This window comes from Magnolia sinica, chromosome 4 (genome assembly GCF_029962835.1).
Source record: "Magnolia sinica isolate HGM2019 chromosome 4, MsV1, whole genome shotgun sequence".
NCBI classification, from domain to species: Eukaryota; Viridiplantae; Streptophyta; class Magnoliopsida; order Magnoliales; family Magnoliaceae; genus Magnolia; species Magnolia sinica.
The window spans coordinates 112,293,417-112,313,967 of record NC_080576.1 but is presented as its reverse complement, the minus strand read 5'-3'; the positions used below and the strand labels follow the sequence as shown (position 1 = coordinate 112,313,967).

The 20,551-nt window shown below is 38.5% G+C and overlaps 1 protein-coding gene across 1 annotated transcript in view; it reads left to right on the top strand.

Annotated features, from left to right (window-relative positions):
• The first annotated feature begins 7,744 nt into the window (after positions 1–7,744).
• The window catches only part of LOC131243851 (uncharacterized), a 43,985-nt gene continuing 31,178 nt past the window's right edge, over positions 7,745–20,551 (top strand). The window contains exons 1-4 of the mRNA XM_058243465.1: positions 7,745–7,915; positions 8,987–9,204; positions 10,032–10,567; positions 13,675–14,441. Of these exons, the coding sequence (XP_058099448.1) occupies positions 7,765–7,915; positions 8,987–9,204; positions 10,032–10,567; positions 13,675–14,441 (1,672 nt within the window). The 5' untranslated portion in view covers positions 7,745–7,764. The remainder of the gene's footprint in view (positions 7,916–8,986; positions 9,205–10,031; positions 10,568–13,674; positions 14,442–20,551) is intronic.

The following is a 20,551-nucleotide window of genomic DNA, read 5'->3' as shown; positions in this document are numbered from 1 at the left end:
GAAAAGAAACTTAATCTCAAAACCGTAAGTTGTTTTTTCATCGGATATTGTGAGAGATCAAAAGGCTACAGGTTTTACTGTCCTAACCATAACACCAGGATCGTTGAAACTCGAACTGTTAGATTCTTGAAAAATGGTGATGATAGTGGGAGTGATAAACCACGCAATGTGGAATTATAAGAAAAACGGGTATCAATTTTATTACCCGTACCTTATAATGATATTGTTATTCCCCAATACATTGTTCATAATAATGATGAACAACAGCTCGAGAATGGACCACTCCATGAAGAAAATGTCGAAGAAACGGTAAATGAAATGTCCTAATCGGAAGTATGGATAAGATCTCATAGAGTAAGGAGATCAACAATTCCGGATGATTATATTGTTTACCTTCAGAAATCTGAATTTGATATAGGAGTTGCAAATGATCCATTAACATTTTCACAAGCCATAAATGATAAGGATTCTGATAAGTGGCTAGATGCAATGAAAGTTGAGTTGAAATCCATGAACGATAATAAAGTTTGGGATCTCGTTCAATTACCCATAGGTTTTAAGGCAATTGGTTGTAAATGGATATATAAAACCAAGCGCGACTCAAAAGGTAAGGTTGAAATATATAAAGCCAGATTAGTTGCCAAGGGATTCACTAAAAGAGATGGTATCGATTATCACGAAACCTTCTCTCCAGTATCTAAAAAGGATTCACTCATAATCATTTTGGCACAAGTGGCTCATTATGATTTCAAGTTACATCAGATGGATGTGAAGACAATATTTTTAAACGGGAACCTAGATGAGAAAGTGTACATGAATCAATCAAGGGGCTTTATTGAACAAGGTAATAAACAACTAATATGCAAATTAAAGAAATCCATATATGGACTTAAACAAGCTTCTAGACAGTAGTATCTTAAGTTTAACCACATAATAGTTACCTTCGGTTTTGAAGAAAACACTGCAAATTGGTGCATATATCTGAAGGTCAGTGGGAGTAAGTTTATCTTTCTGGTCCTATATATGGATGATATTTTACTTGCTAGTAATGATTTAAGCATGTTGTGTGAAACTAAAAATTTTCTCTCCGAGAATTTTGAAATGAAAGATATGGGTGTGGCTACTTTCGTAATCGGCATTGAGATATATCAAGATAGATCACGTCGACTGCTTGGACCATCTCAGAGAGCCTACATTGATAGGATTCTCGAAAGATACAGTATGAAGAACTATAGAGCTGGTGATGCACCTATTATTAAAGGAGACAAATTCAGTCAGGACAAATGCCCAAAGAATGATGTAGAACGAGCATAGATGAAAGATACACCCTATGCTTCTGCTATAAGGAGCCTTATGTATGCGTAAACATGCATTCGGCCCGATATCAGCTTTGCTGTTGGAATGTTAGGCAGATATCAAAGTGACTCTGGAATGGATCATTGGAAAGCTACAAAGAAAGTCATGCGCTACTTACAAGGAACCAAGGATTATATGCTCACATATAAAGGATCCATTCAGTTAGAAGTGATTGGATATTCGATCAGTTAGAAGTGATTATGGCAGATGCATTGATAGCAGAAAGTCTACATCTGGTTATGTCTTTCTGCTTGCTAACGGAGCTATTTCGTGGAAAAGTGTTAAGCAGACTTGTGTCTCTACTTCTATGATGGAAGCGGAGTTTGTGATGTGCTTTGAGGCCACTACCCAAGCAATTTGGTTGCGGAACTTTATCTTAGGGCTTTGGGTTATTGACATCATTTCGAAGTACTAAGAATTTATTGTGATAATACCGCATCAGTTTGTTACTCCAAAAATGATAAGCATTCTAGTCGAGCAAAGCATATTGGAGTTAAATATAATTTTGTCAAAAAAAATATTCAAAATCATTTAGTGTCTATTGAACAAGTAAGGATAAACCAGATGATTGCAGATCTGATGACCAAAGGATTACCGCCAAATACCTGTAAGGGTCATGTAGTTGAAATGGGCCTAGTTAGGATATGATGTACCTTGGTCATTAACTTGATGTAATAGATGCTATCTATATGAAATCACGTTTTCATGTATTCTTATTTATCTTTACGTATATACATTTATGGTGGATGTAAGTAAGATATAATCGTTGGACCATTATGTTTAACCGGCCTTATGTTAGCCTGTTAATCTTCTCACTTAGCACCGGATTAGATATGAATTACTAGTGGTGTAATACATCTAAGGGAGTATGTCGCTAAATGATGTATGACTGCCATAATTCACATTAGTAGTTCCATTTAATCAAGGTATTATGTCTTTTCTAGTATGGCGCCATTGAAAGTATCTTTTCAAATGTCTAAATTCAAGAGAAGTCAATTTTTATAAAATCAATATATATATATATATATATATATATATATATATATATATATATATATATATATATATATATATATATATATATATATATATATATATAATGTAATGGCATTGAATATTCTGATTAATTGGAGAAGATAAAGAGTCATGTAATTACTTGTTCCTTTGATAGGCTGGAACCAAATCATCTATAAATTCAAGGCTCCTGGTCCCTCTCTCCAACTCAACATTTGCAGTTGATATCCCATCTCCATTCACGCATCAAAGAGAGCTGAGGAGAGAGAAGATCAGAGTTATTTGATCTTAGTTGTTGTGTCAAGTTGAAAAGACCTAAACCGTTGAAAGCGATGGCTCATCAACATCAAGTTTCTTCATCATCTAATTCAATAGTGCAAGGTACACTCTCTAATTTATATGATTCTTTGGTTTTCATTTTGTCAAATACATCAAGTCAAGATCTTATGAATTTTATGTTATTGTTAAACCATATGTAGATGTTGACATGTATTGGTCCAATGTTAACACATGGGACCAAAAATAATCCATATAACATACACAGGTGGGCCACGGTACAAGAAAAAATGGGGATGGGACGCCAGCCACATGTTTGTGTGTGGGCTACCATGGTGTGTAGCTTCCATCAAACCCGTTCAACAATTGTAACTCAGCATGAAGGGAAGATATAATAATCAGCACTTTTTTTGCCCATATAATTGGGACATCTTACTTTTTTTTTTTTTTTTAACAATCCATTTGAATAGCAAACAATTGGACGGTTATGATCATCCAATCAATGCGATATTCAGTCGACACTCCATCTGCAATGGGCCTACAATCTGGACGATCTAGATTGACATGTGTGTCATGTGTACGGTGGCCGATGGGACAACACCACTTAAAAATAGGGGTCTATAGGAATCAATTTTTTTTAAAAAAAACACAACCACTTTGTATTAGATGCGGTCCACATACTTTATCAGGTCATTGGAGAACGGTTTTAGCGTATAATAAAAGGATTCTCTGTGCTTTGACAACCGTCCATCTCCCTTCGTTCTTACTCTATTGCAATTTACTTAAAGAGATTCGGCACACTGATAAAATATTTCCAACTAAAGTGGGTTTTTTTTTTTTTTCCATCATAAGGGTTGTGGTCCAAAATCCTGTGTTGAATGTTGAATTTGAGAGGGTGTTTTGTGAACCGTCATTTACAAGCCACTTATTTGATGGTTTGGAACATCCATCCGAAGGAAATTTTAAACTATTTGGCAATCTATGTTTGTGGCCGCTGGATGGATGGACCAGATTGATGGTTGGATATTCACAAGTCTAAGAATGTGAATTCTACCATAATATACCAAATCAATGGATCAATACGTATCCATGCACGTACCACATTGTACGAAAGACCTTTCCAGTTTCCATACCATGAGGCCGGATCGACCACAAACTTGTGGGGCCCATCGTAATTTTCAACACAACCAGTCCATCCTTCATGTCCGGTCCCTCATATGGGAGGCGGATCGACTACTGACTCTGGCTACCGTATAGTGCTCCGTAGCTCCCATCATGATATATTTATTTTATCCATGTTGTCCATTCATTGAGTGCCCAGCATTAAAAACTTCCTGAGGGCTACAAATTTTTTGGATGAGTTAGATATTTACGTTTTTCCTTCATCTAGGTCTGTGTGACCTTATCAAAGGCTGGATGGCAAATAAAAATTACAATCAGCCTTAAGAAGTTTTTAATAGTGGGCGGTCAACTACTACTGTTTTCTTGTAGTGGTCCACTTGAGATATGGATCTGTCTCATTTTTGGAATCATGCTCTAAAATGATATGAAAAAAATAAAAATAAAAAGATGGACACATCATGGGGCCACAAAACACTGGCCAGTAGCCACCTCGTTGTAGGGGGGTACACGAACCGAGCTAAGCCACCTCGCTGTTGGGGTGTACACAAACCAAGCTAGCTCGGTTAGCTCGCACGACTTGACTCAAAAAAGTTCAATTTGACTTGGTTCCAAGCTGAGTTCGAGTTGAGTTAAGTTGATTTTTTGAGCTCAAAAATGAGTTCGAGCTGGCTGAGCTTGACTTGACTCGGATCGAACCTAGCTGGAATTGAACTTGGATCGAACCAGTTCGGTGACTCGGTTACTTTGATATTGATGTTGCTCACCAAGTATTTGATGAAATGACTCAACAAAGTGTGGTTGGTGGTGAGGAAGGTATGTATATAAAACAAATACTTTTTTTTTATATTGCTTTTATGTTGCTTAAAAGGTGTCGGATGAAATATTATCCGTGAAACCATTGCTTTACACAGAGTAAGATTGCAATGGAAAACCCGACTGAAGGTGCAGTCCATGTATTTATGAAAATGTTATACAAGCGAACTCGACTCACTCACACCCAGATCCATAGTTTAACTGGCAGACTCAGTGGAGATACCTCGTATCAACACTTGAGGTCTTAGTATCGGTCCATGGTGGGGGTGGCTAACATGGAGTTTATGTGCTGACATGGGTGTGTACTAACAAGCTAACCCTAAAATTTTAAAAATTACAAAAATCCAACTCAGCTCTTTCTTGACATGAACTTGGCTTGAACTTGCTCGAGTTGTTGACTGGACCAAGCCGAGCTTGCTAGTCAAGCTCAAGGACCGAGCCAAACCAAGTTCAAGCTTGATGGGTATATGCTCGAACACATCATCAAATGGCATTTATTTACAATGGTTTATTTCAATACTTAGATTTTTTGTAGTCTGAGAGTTGCATGCAACCTAAGGAACGGCCCAGATCAAACAAACACATTTTACATTTGCATGTGGGCAATTGCGAGTAGCCATGGCAGAGTTCAATCACTACATCTAATCACATAGCCGAGTTCGAGCTGAGGTCATCATTTGAGAAACCTATTAAGCTTAATACACAAAAGTTTCTACATTAAGCTTAATACATAAATAGATGCATGGCACCAACGGCGATGTTTCAATGACAGCCAATCCGTTCATCATTTGAGAAACCTATTTTTCTCATTGGTGCCAAAAAATTAGTCTAACTCAAAACTTATCATTGGAAACAGTTGGGATGGAGAAGCCCACCATATAAATGCTGGGATTTGGGCTGCGGAATCACACAGATACATTATTGCTACACTTCGAGTCGAATAGGATTCGACCAACAGAAAGGACCTTTGACTAGTCGAGCCAGTCCCTTGACTGGTTGAGCAATGTGGAATAGACAGATTTAAGACATCTGTTTTAACAACAATTTACAAAAAAAAAAAAAAAAAAACTTCTAAATTACATGTGGGGTTCATTGCGTTTTGCACATTTTACAATCCACTCAAGAGATGCATCCGACCATGATGATAAACATCTAAGAAGAAAGGCTATCCCAAAACTCAAGTGAGCCACAATACGTGATTTCTGACGTTTTAGGCATAATTTTATATGAAACGGTATAACCCATTAAAGTTTTGGATCAACCCGAGTTTTGTTAGTCAAGTAAAACAGAATGGCACTTATTTCATAAATGAATTGGATGTCATTAAAACATCATGGTGGGTCCCACGCGTAAGCATAAAGTAGAAACGTTTATATTGGATCCGGCCTCCATATACATAGACGGAGATTCAGCTCGCTTGACCCCAGACATGCTACACACGTGGCAACATGGCACCCCACGTGGAACATTGGACCGTCCATAAGCTGCCCCCCCAAAATAGATGCCCTGGTACAAATAATGAGACCCGTGTACTCATTGGTGGAGTACTGAAGTAGAAAACAAATGAACATTTAAACTAAATTTCTAGAGTTGAAAAGGCAGTATGTTCCAACCACATGGGTGGCTTTTTCTTTTGTGCTGTGAGAGCATCCTATCAGTCATTATGGGAATCTCATTCTCCCAATACGTAAGATGCTTAGTCAAACTCATCATAGATAATAACACTCAACTAAGTATAAAATAATAATAGAAAAAGGAAAAAGAAAAGACATCTCAAGTCCAATCGATTGCACCATAAGTTACTGTCCACCAGCATATAACTTTTCAGCTTTTATGTGTGTGCAGAGAATACCCTGTCCAACAGATTGTCCACATCATTAGGATTGCCTTACGCAAAAATCAACCACATCCACTCCTCAAGTAGATCACACTTGCATTTTGTTATTTATCCATTGATGTAGACGGGTCGCAGACACCTTCATGGTAAAGATGGACTAGGGAAGGCCTGATCGAAGGCGGAAATGATTTGGACCGTCAGGACCTTAAATTGGTCATATCTCACAAACCAGGATGGGTTTTTCGACATTTCATATATGATTTTGGGTAGAAGAAGCTACTTAAGCCAACCAACCTGCTACAACATTGGGTCACCCACGCTGGATTTGCTGGATTCTATCAGATCAGTGGTCAAAAGTCCCATTTAATTTCATTTTTATTAGAAATAGTAAGTTTTACTTCGAGTATAACTTTTGATCATTTGAGTTGTAAGAGTCATGCCTAACATAAAAAGGGCTTAACAAAGTTAAGAGAATAACGTGGTTAGGCCAAATTGGACACTTACTATTTTTGGCTTAAATCCATGAAGTCTAGTATGAATGGAGGTCGCCTATAAATAGTAAGTTTATTATTCATAGTAATTCATGTTTTTAGGGTATTTTAGTTGGAGTCTTAAGTCTAAAACTCCATCCTAAGTTTGAGCTCATTATTTAAAGGGTTGTAATTTCATTTTTTTAAACTATCAATCAAATTATTTTGATTTTATTAAGAATTATTCTTGCTTTTATCTCTCATGGATTCGAAGAAGCTCTCCGAGGAGTCTAGATAGCTCTGTGAATTCAGAGTAGTTATTCCCCGAGGAAGACGTTGAATGACCTCATCACGTCCCTCCCTATGCCATCCATAAATATACACTTCATTGAACTAAACATTTCCCACTATAGAGAGAGAACATTACCTGCAATCCAACCCTACCCACTTAAAATTCATCACGCCCAAGCCCAACCCAACCCAACCCATTTGATTGTTTGGGCTTGACTAACCCCTGCACCGTGACACTTGGGTCCAGTAGGCTCATCTGGCCCCGCCCATTCATAAGTTGTATATATGGATGGGTAGGGTCAGGTAGGACCCCACCTAGGTCCAGCCTATTTACTTAAATGGCTATATTTTCTAACCCAAGCCCGACCCCACCCGACAGAGAAAGAGAGTATATAAGTAGACAACCTCCAATTATTGTTGCCGGCAAAAGATCATTAGCTCTTCTTTTGTTTTCTCTTTCACATATCACTGACCAAGATCTTCTCTCATCTCTTCTTACACTGAATATAATAAAAGAAACATCCTCCCTTTGTACATATGGAGATAGGATTAGAAGAAAGAAGGAAACATCCTCCCTTTGTACATATGGAGATAGGATTGGAAGAAAGAAGAAGAGAACCATCTGAAGCGGTTGATAAAAATGAGAAATGGGTCCTTGATTCTTCACTCGATTATGAAGGGAAAGATCCTCTCCGGGCTTCAACTGGTGTATGGAAAGCATCCTTTTTCATTATAGGTACTGAATAATATCCATAACACCCTTATTCATGCATGTTGTAGGTTATTCTCTCATTGTTGTTGTTGTTGTTGTTGTCGCCTTTGTGAAAAATATCATTTAGTTTTTCAAAATCATGTGATATTTTCACGAAATATTCATCAGACTATTATTAAGATGTTCTCAAAATCTCAAGAGTTAAGATGATTCATTTATACCAAAATATGTAAAATTTTGAAAATATTAATTAATTCATAATAAATACATTTTATTAATTAAATTTCAGTGAGATTTTACCTATAATATCCAGTGAAAAATGTAAAAATATGAAAATCTGAAAAGGGGGTGTGAGGCTGACCATTAAATCCGTTTTCTCCCTCTTTGTGTGTAGCCATCAAATGTGTAGCTGCACTCTTTCCTGCCAACTCTCTCTCCTTTTTTCTCCACTCCTCTTCTCTCTCCACATGCCATACACCCTACACCCTAGTAGTAGGGCTGCAACTGGGTTTGGGTCAACCCAAACCCAATAGACACAACCCAGGTTTAGTCAGGTCGGGTCCTTGAATTGCATTCGGGTTGAAAAAAGCCAACCTGATTTGAATTTGGGTTCGTTTCGGGTTAAGAAAATTCAAGTTGGGTTAGGCAGGGTTAGAAACAATCACATGTATTTGCAGCGAGTTGGGTTGAGTTTTGTTGGGTCTGGTTGGGTCGAGTATAAAGGACTTTGTGTTGGGCACCTTGGTTCAAGTCCAATTGCAGGTTGGATACTTTGGAGGTCCGATTGTGTTTGGGTCAAGTATAAAGGACTTTGTGTTTTAGCATAATCATTAATATAAGTTACCCAACATGAAAAGATCTTAGCTAGAGTGGCAATAACAATTTCAACACAATGTTTTTTAATTTTTTATTTTTTTTACAACCATTGATATACTTAGTATTTTAATTACTTGAATTATGAAATATCGAGTCGAGTCAGCTCAAGTCTCTGAGCTGACCCAACCCTGCTGAACACCGAGTCGTTGAGTTTTTGAGCAGCAGCGGCAGCAGTAGACCATGTTTTGCATCTTATTTGTGTTGTTTTGTGTGGGCCAGCCCTGGAATTCAGTGAACGGTTGAGTTACTTTGGATTAGCAACAAACCTCATCATATATCTCACCAAAGTCCTCAATCAAGATCTAGAGACAGCTGCAAAGAATGTGAACTACTGGACGGGGGTCACGACGATGATGCCGTTGATCGGAGGGTTTGTTGCCGACGCTTACACAGGGAGATACTTGATGACCGTCATATCTTCCTTCGTCTATCTTATGGTAAACTCATGCTCTCCTCAAGATAGTTTCATCATTTTCCTTGGGGTGACAATATAACAGGGTTAATGTAGTAGGAACTAGTGGTACACATGAAATGGGCCAGCTATAAGATGTGGGGTCTGCCTAACAGCCCCATCAAAATATTATGATGGGGTTGCCTAATCTTAGTTTTGATTGTTGCATATCATTTCAAGAGGAAACCTAATGCCACATAAGTGGGCCAAACTACAATTTGGTAGATTTTTATTTTTTTATTTTTTTATTTTTTTTTTAAGAAGAAGAAAAAAACAATAATTATCTAATGATATTTTTTATAAGAAATTATAAAACACGAAATATGATTTTGACTTCTTGCTTAATAGGTATGGTGGAATTTGTACGTATTTCTCTTTGTAACATTCAGCTTAGCATTTCTTTGCAATCCAAACAGCATAAACTGTCACATTAAGCGAGAACCCTTTTTTTTTTTGTTGTTTGGCATGGAATCCATGATTTCCAAATATAGCCTGATGAGAATTGGAAGATGCTCCAAAAAGATTTCTTGTTTGAAGATCTTAACCTTCAGATCACCAGCCCACAAATAAACAGTAGGGAAAACAACAGTACCATTAGAGGAAAAAATCTAGACATTGGATGGCTCAGATCTTACAATTTTTAGTAGTTTTGGAGCATCCACCATCAACATTTTGGCCCACTACATAAGTGGTCTATATAACTGAAGTATGGTCCCACTTATCTTTTTTCTCCACCAGAGGCATCTCACCACACAATAATAACACTAAATTTTAAAAAATCAAATCAAAGTCTGATTGGATTTGGGCCTACAGGGTCTCATCCTCTTGACAATGTCCCAGTACATCCCAGCCCTCAAACCATGCAATATCGACAAGTGTCGCGAATCCAAGAAGCTGCACGTAGCGGTCTTCTTCGTCGCAATGTACATGATCTCAGTAGCAACTGGGGGCCACAAACCATCATTAGAAAGCTTCGGGGCTGATCAGTTCGACGATGATCATGCCGACGAGAGGAAGAAGAGGATGTCCTACTTCAACTTGTGGAATGCCGTCCTTTCTTTGGGTAATATGCTCGGCGTTACGATTATCGTTTACGTTCAAGACCATGTCAGCTGGGGATTTGGGGACATCATCCTAACATCAGTAATGATTATCTGCACCGTTATTTTCATCATCGGGAAGTCGTTTTATCGGTATAGATCACCCAACAGGAACCTGTTACCCATCTTCCAAGTTTTCTATGCTGCCATCATCAAGAGAAATCTCAACAGTACTAATCAACGACTGTACGAGGGCCCCATATCACAAAGGGCCCACAAAAGGCTTCTCTCCCATACAAACAAGCTCAGGTGAGTATAAGGAACTTTGATTAGAGGAAGTGGGAATGAATCACAGAAATTAGAGTTGTTAGTGGGCCTGACGGGCCGGGTCGGGTTTGTTCAAGCTGGCCCACTTTCGTTTAAGATCTGGGTCGTTCATTTGTATGGTCTGTGACAAAAATTGCCTTGAAATACTAAATGGGCTGGGCCGACAGGTTCTTAAACGGATCCTGTTAGAATGGCCTGTTATTAAAACGGCTTAAATTTTAGGCCTGGGCCTGGATCTTGGATCTTGATGGGCCAGTTCAGCCCATTGGCAGCTAAACCAGTCATGTTAAATGAGGAAAGGGAACTTTGCAATGCTGTATGGGAGCACCGTAGAGAATATATCCAATCCGATCAGTTCATTAGGTACGGCAATACATGATGAAGTGATAATCCAAAAATCAGACTGATCTGAAGCTCAACTGTGCCACACAACATGGATATATAGGTTTTAGGAATGATTTTACATTGATCTCATGGGTGTGGTCCACCTAATTTTTGGATCAGACTGATTTTTTGGATTAAAGGTGAAAATGATGGGTTCCACCTGATGGACGGAGTGCGTTCCTCACACACAACATCCTGGCCCCATAGAGCTCAGGTACAAGACCTCGTGTAGAGGATTTTGGGTCCCTCATTTCGGGTTGCTCCTACTGTGCAAATGGGGGATCATGTGCAATGCATTAGCTCTGACACTCATTGATTCAACTTGAAAATGAGCTGATCGACTCAGTTAGATTTTGAGCAGAGTCCACTTCAAATTTCTGAATGTGAATTGGTTTCACATATGTAGAACTTGCTGAATCACCTCATTCACTTTGGACTGTTTGACAACTCTTACCTAATCTGATAAGGGCTACTTAAACAAGAATTAAAGAATTATAATTTTTTGTTCTAGCTCTTGTTTTATGATAAGCTCCTATGGTGAAATCAAATTTTCAAAATCGAAAAAAGATTTTACTTGAATAAAAACATTTGGTAAACATTCAAAATAAGTTTTTATTTATTTATTTATTTTTAAAGGATAGTCTATTATGCCCGGCGCACTTTTAATGTAGGTCATTCATCATGTAGGGCTTAACTTTGAAGTGGGCCATCTATCATGCAGGGCCCACCTTGGATGTGGGTCATTCATTGTTAGGAGTTGACCTATAATGTGGATCGTCCATTAGGTGGGGCCCTCCTTGATGTGAGTCATTCATCATACAGGGCCTACCTTAAATGTGGGCGGATTATCATGTTAGACAGTAGATGTGAATTGTCCATCATGTGGGTCCATTTGAACGTGGACTGTCCATCATGCAGGGCCCAACTTCAAAGTGGAGTGCATCATGTGGGGTCACCTTGGATTTGGGTCATTCATCATTTTGAGTTAACCTTTAATTTGGACCACCCATTATGTGGGGCCCACCTTGATTGGGTCATCCATCATGTTGGGCCCAACCTTGGATGTTCGTCCTTCATGTCCAACGTTTGATCATGTGGATTATCTATCATGCAGGACCCGCCTTTAATGTGAACTTTCCACCATGCAGTGCTTGCCCATTATGCGGGCCCACCCTAATATGAGAGACCAATTATGCGGGGCCCACTATCAATCTGTACGGTCAATCATATGGGGCCTCTCCTTTGTTATAAACTGTCTATCATGTGGAGAGATGTGACAGAGAGTAAAACGTCTATATGATTTTTATTTATTATTATTATTATTATTATTTTTACAGATGCACACACACCCCCACACACTCAAGTTAGTGGAATTTTACCACCTATGGATACTCGAACCCTTGACTGGGTGTTGAAACTCCTGAGAGTCTACCACCCGAGTAAACACCTATATGATTTAGCACAAGAAACTCTTACTAAAGAAGTAAACTTTCATTCCCCAAAGAATTAAGAAGTTAAACTCTTATATCTAAACTAACAGATATTAAACTAAACCCAAACGATCTAATTAAAAAAAACAAAAAAGTTAATTTTTTTAAAAGAAATAATAAGCTCTTATTTATAGGGGCTCCATTCATGGCTCAGTGGTAGACTCACAAGAGTTTCAATCGTATAAACCTTGCTATGAAATACATAGTTTTTCATTTGGTGCAAAATTTATGAAATTTTACGGGATAGTTTCAATAAAAACAAATCCGTATCATAAAAAATTACTATTGTTATTACTTTAGCAATAATTGAAACAAAAACGACTGCAATTAAGGCTTCAATTTTGAATTTGAGTTAAAATCATGATGCCCTTAGAAGTAGAAATGCTAAAAAAATGTGTTAATTTAAAAATTTTAAGAGTGAGATTACCTTGAATGCTAAACCAAAATAATAATTTTTGCTGCATGGAAACATGTAACAAGATGAAGAAAAGCATGATAAAAATGTTAGTTGTCAACTCTGAAGGAAGAAAATTCCAAACACTGAGATATCGAAATTTAGTGGACCAGGGTTTTTAAGAGAGAAAATATTTCTCTAGAGCTATAGCTTGAGAGTGAAAAAAAAAATGTCTTAGATCAAAACTCTACCGTTATATTTATGGTTTTCAATTTAAAAAAAAAAAAATAATAAAAAATCCCAATTGAAGATCAACTCTACTCTTTCTTTTGTTATAATGAAATTGAGGTGTATCAAATTATGACGCTCCTTTCTAACTCAATTTATACCCTCCAATCTAATAGATTCATTACAAAACCTTCAAGACTATAATCCTCAATGGAAAATAATATCATACCAAATCCACAGTTGAACTAGAATCAATTCACATTTATTTCTAATTGCTTGTCTTAGATCATGGATCCAATCATAAGTAAGAGAGAATGTTTGATTCCACATGTAGACCCACTCAATTTCCAATGCTTTATGCACAGTACTATTTATTTATACTTACACCCACCCACGTCACATGGGCACATGATCCCTGATCTTAGTGTTGAAATAGATTCCGTTTATCATGGAGCTAATATTGATTTACTCTTGAAATCAAACAGATTTTATCTTTACAAACTTGAAGAATAAAAACTTATTAAAAATATTAATATAATAATATATAAATTTTACTAATTAGTTAATTAACTCCTAATACATATTTATTGCAGGTGCCTAGATAAAGCTGCAATCATCGAAAGCCACGGAGATAATGGATTGATCAACGACCCAAGTTCATGGCGATTAGCTACGGTGACCCAAGTCGAGGAGGTCAAGCTCCTCCTCAACATGTTCCCCATATGGTTAACCACATTGATGTTCGGCGTCTGCATGGCCCAGGCCACAACCTTCTTCATCAAACAAGGAACCACCATGGATCGAAATCTAACCGTCCATTTCGTGGTCCCACCAGCCTCCATTTCCATTATCGGCGCGATCGCCATGATCATGACCATAGCCATCTACGATAAGATTCTTGTACCAGTCTTGCGTGGGGTCACAGGCAATGAGAGGGGCATTAGCCTTCTCAAAAGGATTGGAATTGGTATGGCACTCTCTGCATTGGCAATGGTCATAGCCGCCATTGTAGAAAGCAAAAGGCTTAGTGTTGTGGAGAGGGAAATCAACGGTGGGCAGCAAAAGGGCCCAATTTCCATGAGTGTCTTTTGGTTGGCCCCACAGTTCATGATCATTGGTGTAGGAGATGGTTTCACTTTGGTGGGCCTCCAGGAATTTTTCTATGATCAAGTGCCTGATTCCATGAGGAGTTTGGGCATTGCATTCTACTTGAGTGTGATTGGGGCCTCCAACTTCCTTAGTATCTTCTTGATTACAGCCGTTGATCATTGGACCAAGATGGGTGGAAGGGTTGGATGGTTTGCTAAGGAATTGAATAAGAGCCACTTGGACTATTTCTATTGGTTGCTAGCAGCCATGAGTGGGGTCAACCTATGTGCATATGTGTGTTTGGCTAGTTGGTACCCTTACAAGAATTTCAGTAGACGTGATGGTCTGGGGTCCATCCCATGAGATGTTTTGCGAAATCTGGACCGTTCATATAGTGGGCTAGGTCATAGATAGGACACGGTGCGAAAATCATATCGGTCAGTGGCTTTTGAGTGGTTAAATGGAAGAATGTTGCTCTTGGCCGTTTATTTTCCTCTAAACGCTTCTCCAATGGTTAGATCATCATAAGTGGAGCTACATCATGATCTACTCATAGTGGGGTCCTCTGGATGAATGGTATTGACGTCATACACGTGTGCCACGGGTCTCCGGTTCGATGCATGCTTGCTTGCGTCCCTGGAGATGAAAAATTCGATGGTTTTCAGTTTTCACTTTTGTAATACAAGAATTACCGTGTAAATATTTGAAATTTTGGTGATAGACAATGTGTTATATAGGCAGGCCTACTTACGTGCTAGTTGGAGCACGCGTGTAGGATCCAAGCCATCCATGAGTTGACACCTGACATTTAGAAGCCCTGCCTCAAGAATCAGGCCAATCCACTTATCTGAGCACCGACGTGGTGCTGTGAGCGAGATCTGGGGCCATCGATCGACCTGGTTCATGATCCATTAAGCACCTATCAGGTGGGGTACTCTCATCAGGCTGTCCATCCATCTGATTTTGACCCGAAAGATCCTACTGGAGAAGGAACAGACACCAATGGAACCACGTGATGAACGTCTGTGATCTCACACAGGTACTGAACATACCAGTGTTTGTGGTCTTTTCTCAATCTCCACCATGCAAGTTGGCGACCAGCCTGACCCACACATTTCAGCCATACAATGAGTTGCGGTGGTCCACCCAATTTGTGGTCTTGATCTTAAGAAATTGCACCAAGGACCCCAGTTTGTGGCCACTCCCAATCTCCACCGTACACGTATACAAATACCGTTGTACAGGAATGGTTCATCCAAAGGAAGCGGATTAGATACTACCCCGGCGGGCAGGGTCACCGTGATGTATGGGTTTCATCCACACCGTCCATCCATTTTTCCATATCATTTTAGGTTTAAACCTAAAAATGAGGTAGATCCAATGCTCAAGTGGACAACACAATAGGATAATGATGCTCACCGTTGAAACCTTCTTATGGCCCACCGTGATGGCTAATTGCCATCCAACCTGTTCATAAAGTCACATAGACATGGAAAACACAAATATCGTTTTTTATTCCAAAACTTTTGTGGTCTCGAAATTGTTTTCAGCGGTAGGTGTTTGATCCTCGCTGTGTGGTCCACTTGAGCCTTGAAACTCATTTTTGGGCTTATAGCTTAAAATGATATGGAAGAATGGATGGACGGTGTGGATAAGACCCATATATCATAGTCGTCCCTATCCGTTACAAACGATGACTTTGCTACCTGCCACTTGAAAAGAGAAATACTGAAGGAATACAGAAGGGCAATTCATAGGCATTCGCACCATATAAGTCCAGATGAGGCAGATGTGCGAGGGATCACGATCGACCACTCATCAACCTATCACCATTGTGTAGATCGCATGCCTCAAAGATCAGCCAGATCCGATCATAAGCTGGGCCACATATGTACATATATTTCAAACCATTTGACAATTTATCTCAACCGTTCATTCATTGTGTCGAGTTTGGCCCGCTTGATGATCATATTGGCTTCCTTTTTTATTTTTTTTTGTTCTTCTATTCTTTATTATTATTATAATATATTTTTTTTAGAAATAGCATCTTCACAGAGGGGATGTGCCGATGAGCGGCTCCAATCTTGCATACGTGAGGCTCGTTTCCACGTGGCGTACACGTAAAAGTGCACTGGAGCTAGTTCACTTGGCAGTGGCCCACTTAAAAATGACCCGAGGAAGGCTATCAAAATGGGATCTATCATTGCAAAGAGCGACTCGGATCGATGCCCTTTTGAGTCCTGTTGAAGATAAGTGGCATCCCTTGTGCCATGACATTTGCAGATGAGGACGAATCCTATTTGGAGCCGCCATACACGTGCCCCAAACGTGTCCATGATGATGCACACGTGCGTAACATCTGGGATTTTTGTAAGTGGGCCATTCTGGAACGTGCTCCAGCCTAAAAATCAGGAAAGTCTGCTAAACATTTTGGTGTCACACATATATATTGAGTCTGAGCCATTGGTTGTCTTATGTCTAAATGGACACTTTTTGTAAATCCATGTGTGGCCCACCTGATGAATGGACCAGACGGATATACAGACAAAGGAATATCCACAGCCAATGCATCCCATGAGCGGTACGGATCTTGCAGATCGTGCCAGGTCGACAGGTGTGGAGCGCTTCGAAGTGGTAAGAGCAGGTGCGCGATTGCAAGTAGCAGTCTCGTAGTGATCTTATCTTTGAACTTGATAAGCAGTTCAGACACATCCATTGCTTTCCGCGACACGCGCTCATCTTACAAAGTGCCCATTGCGCATGCTTCACCATGCACAGTAAATCGTTAGGCAGGCCGCACAGCTTGCAGTGCATATTGGACCACGGGACCACGTAAGCCTCTTACCAGGTGGGCTACATATGATCATCCGTTTAAATTTAATAGTTGGATTATTCAAATCGAGTGATTCAATGGACCCCATTATAATTATAATCATTGCAAATAACATATATGCACATTGATTATGAACCATTGGTTATCATCATTTTTAATCATCCACCAAAAATCTCACCGAGCCGAGTTAACTAAGCTGAGTTAGAGAGTTTTGGAACTATGCTTTTAACTATCCATTGGACGGTTTGATTCCATCAACAATGGGACCTCAATTTGGATGGTATAGATAGCTATCTACCTAAAATGGGACGTCAATTTGGATGGTATGGATAGCTCTACCTCAGTGACACGTGTAGGAAGATAAGTCACGACCGCATATGTTTCATTTTCTTTCAAATTTCCAAACTATCAGACCGCATATTAGCCAGAAGAGTTAAAAGAATATTCTTAAATTAATGGAGATAGTTGTCATTACGAGAGAATCCAGCAGCCTCGAGTAATGTGAATGCCTGTACACACATCATACTAACCATGATCTGGACCTTTCATCTGTGGGCTATCATGTGGTCCCACAAAAACCATGGTCGCGGGTCATCTCACCATAGTTTCAATACCCAAAAACTCGACTCGACTTGATTTCTAACTGGTTTGGGTCAACTCATAGAAACAAGTGAGTCTTCATTTGAGTTGACTCGGTGTTTAATCATTAAATAAAAATATTTTAAATGATTAATAAATATTGATAATAAAAATCATGCCTTGTTAAAATAAATAAACTAATAAGAATGAACAAACGCATTCTAAACCATTGACTAGGCAAGCCAACTGAGTTAACTCGGTAAGTCACTGAGTTGGAGACTGGAATCATGCCTTTAGAAGCTCATCAAGTACAAATGTACAATAGAACTTGGCTCGACTCAGAATAACTGAGTTTTAGCATAGTTTTAAAACCAACTTGGACGAGTCAACTCAATTTGATGATATCTTGAACTGTGCCATTAAAAATATATTTGATGAGCCAGCTTCGTTTATAGTGAGTCAAACCGAGTTACTCGATGATTGATAGTGTCAAGTTGTGTGAGCCCCACTGTGATGTTTTCATGAAATCCAGTCCGTTCATCAGACACATCTTGCCTTTAATTGGGTAGAGGTCCAAAATTAGAAGAATTCATGACTCAAGTAAACCCCACTAAAGAAAATGGTTGGGAGTAGACACCCAACCTTGATTGGGCAAGGGCTCAACTCAGAGCTGTAATGGCCTGATTCTTGACTTGTCCACTCATCCTGGTGGGATGCATCAAGTCAATAAGTTTGATTGCATATACACAGTAGGGTGCTTCCCGTACAAAATAATGGTGGCATTCCCTCTCAACTGCACCCTGTGGTGTGGCCCACATGGGATAAGATCAAGTGGACTACACTGCAAAGAGCAGTGGGAGAATGACGTCTACCATTGAAACCCCTCTGAGGGTTACAGTAGTTTTGGACCAATATGGTATTTGTTTTTCCTCTTCATCTAGGTATTTGTGATATTAAATGCTATAGTGGTCCCTATGAATGTTTTAACGGTGAGAATCATTGTCCCACTGCTAACTTTTTTTGGTCCACTTAAGCTTAGGATAGGACTCAATTTTGGGCTCATGCTCTAAAATGAACTCTCCAAATGGATTAATGGTGTGGATATAATAAATAAATTATTGCAAAGGCATGTAAGTTTGATCTCCTTTGAGCCAATACAGGCCCACCACAGAAAACAGTGGGATTGAATGCCTACCATTAAAAACTTCGTTAGGCCATAGAAATTTCTGATCAAGCTAATATTTATGTTTTCCCTTATTCCATATTTGTTTTAACTTATAAATAGGTTGGATCTCAAATAAACATCATGGTGGGCCCTAAAAAGGTTTCAATGGTTGGTGGCACTATCCCATTCTTTTCTATGGTGGGTCCACTTGAACTTTGGATCTACCTCATTCTTCAGCTCATGTCTTAAAATGATCTCTCCAAATGGATGAATGGTGTGGATACAACACATACACAAAGGAGGGGGCCACGGAAGGTGGTGATGTGGTCCGGGTAAGGAATGGGAGGAAATTAGCTATTACTTAGGTAACTCTCCGTCATGGGTGTTATCCTAACAGTGCAGGGTACACCTTGTTATATTTTCTGTATATCCACATCGTTCATATGTATTTTCATCATATTTTATGATGTGATTCTAAATCATAAAAAGATCCAAATCTCAAGTGGGCCATATCAATCAAAACAATGATGAATAATCATTAAAAATCTTTTGTAAGCCACAAAAATTTTGGATCAATTTGATATTTGTAATTTCCCTTCATCCAGATCTTCTTGACATCATCAACCAGTTGGATTGCAAATAAACACTATTAAAACCTTACGACCGGCCATTTGTAATTTTTAATGATGAGGTACTATATTACCACTCTTTCGAACGGTGTGGTCCACTTAATATTTAAATCTTCACAATTTTTGATAATCCGCTCAAAAATGGGTGGAAGAAATAGATGGACAATATGGATATACAACACATCATCAAGGTGGACCCCACAGTCGGGGGCCGCGTTGTGTTGGGTGAGGCTGGGGCCGCCGCGTTGTGTTACGTAACGGTGAGGTTGGGCGGGCCGCACTTAATCCACTCTCCCTTAGCGGGTGTTACGTAACGGTGTAGGACCCACCATGATATATTTTTGGTAGATCTACACCATCCATATGTTTCACCTTTATTTGTTTTAGGAAGTGATTCCAAAAATTGTGAAGCTCCAAATCACAAGTGTCCCATACTAATAGTAATAGAGATAAATCACTGTGTGAGCGAAATTGATGTATTTTATGAATATCAATTCCGTTCATCTCTTCCTAAAATTCGTTTATATCTAGACAAACTAATCATATGACCCATTTAAAAAGTGTTTTGGATGGAGCTGATTCATTTTATATTAGATTGGGCTAAATTTTGTTTTGTATCTTAATTAGCATATTCCAAACATATCTGACCGTTCAAATTAACTAAAGCATGGCCTAATCATAGAATTTGATCAATCTCATCAATATAAGTTATTCTCGTAATTACACTTCTATTATACTCGGGCAATAATATCAATTTCTCAGCTCTGTTTTTTTTTTTTTTTTTGAAATCTCAACTCTTTTCAAAATCTCTATTTTCCTCAAACATTGTTTTTTTTTTTTCAAACTTTTGAACTTTCTTTTTTTTTTTTCCAAAATCATAAATTTTTTTTAAAAAAAAACATATCAATTTTCTTTTTCAAAATGTCGATTTTTTGTCAAAATCTCCATTTTTGTTTAATCTTAATTTTTCTTTCAAAAATTTTAACATAATCTCATTCTTGTTATCAAAACTTTCAAATTTTTTCAAAATACAAATTCTTGTTATTAAACTTTTCAAATTTTTTCAAAATACAAATTCTGAATTTTATCTAATTCTCAATTTATTTTTCCTAAAATCTATTTTTTTTTTCAAACTTAAAATTTTATTAAAACTTCACAAAATTTTCAAATCACTA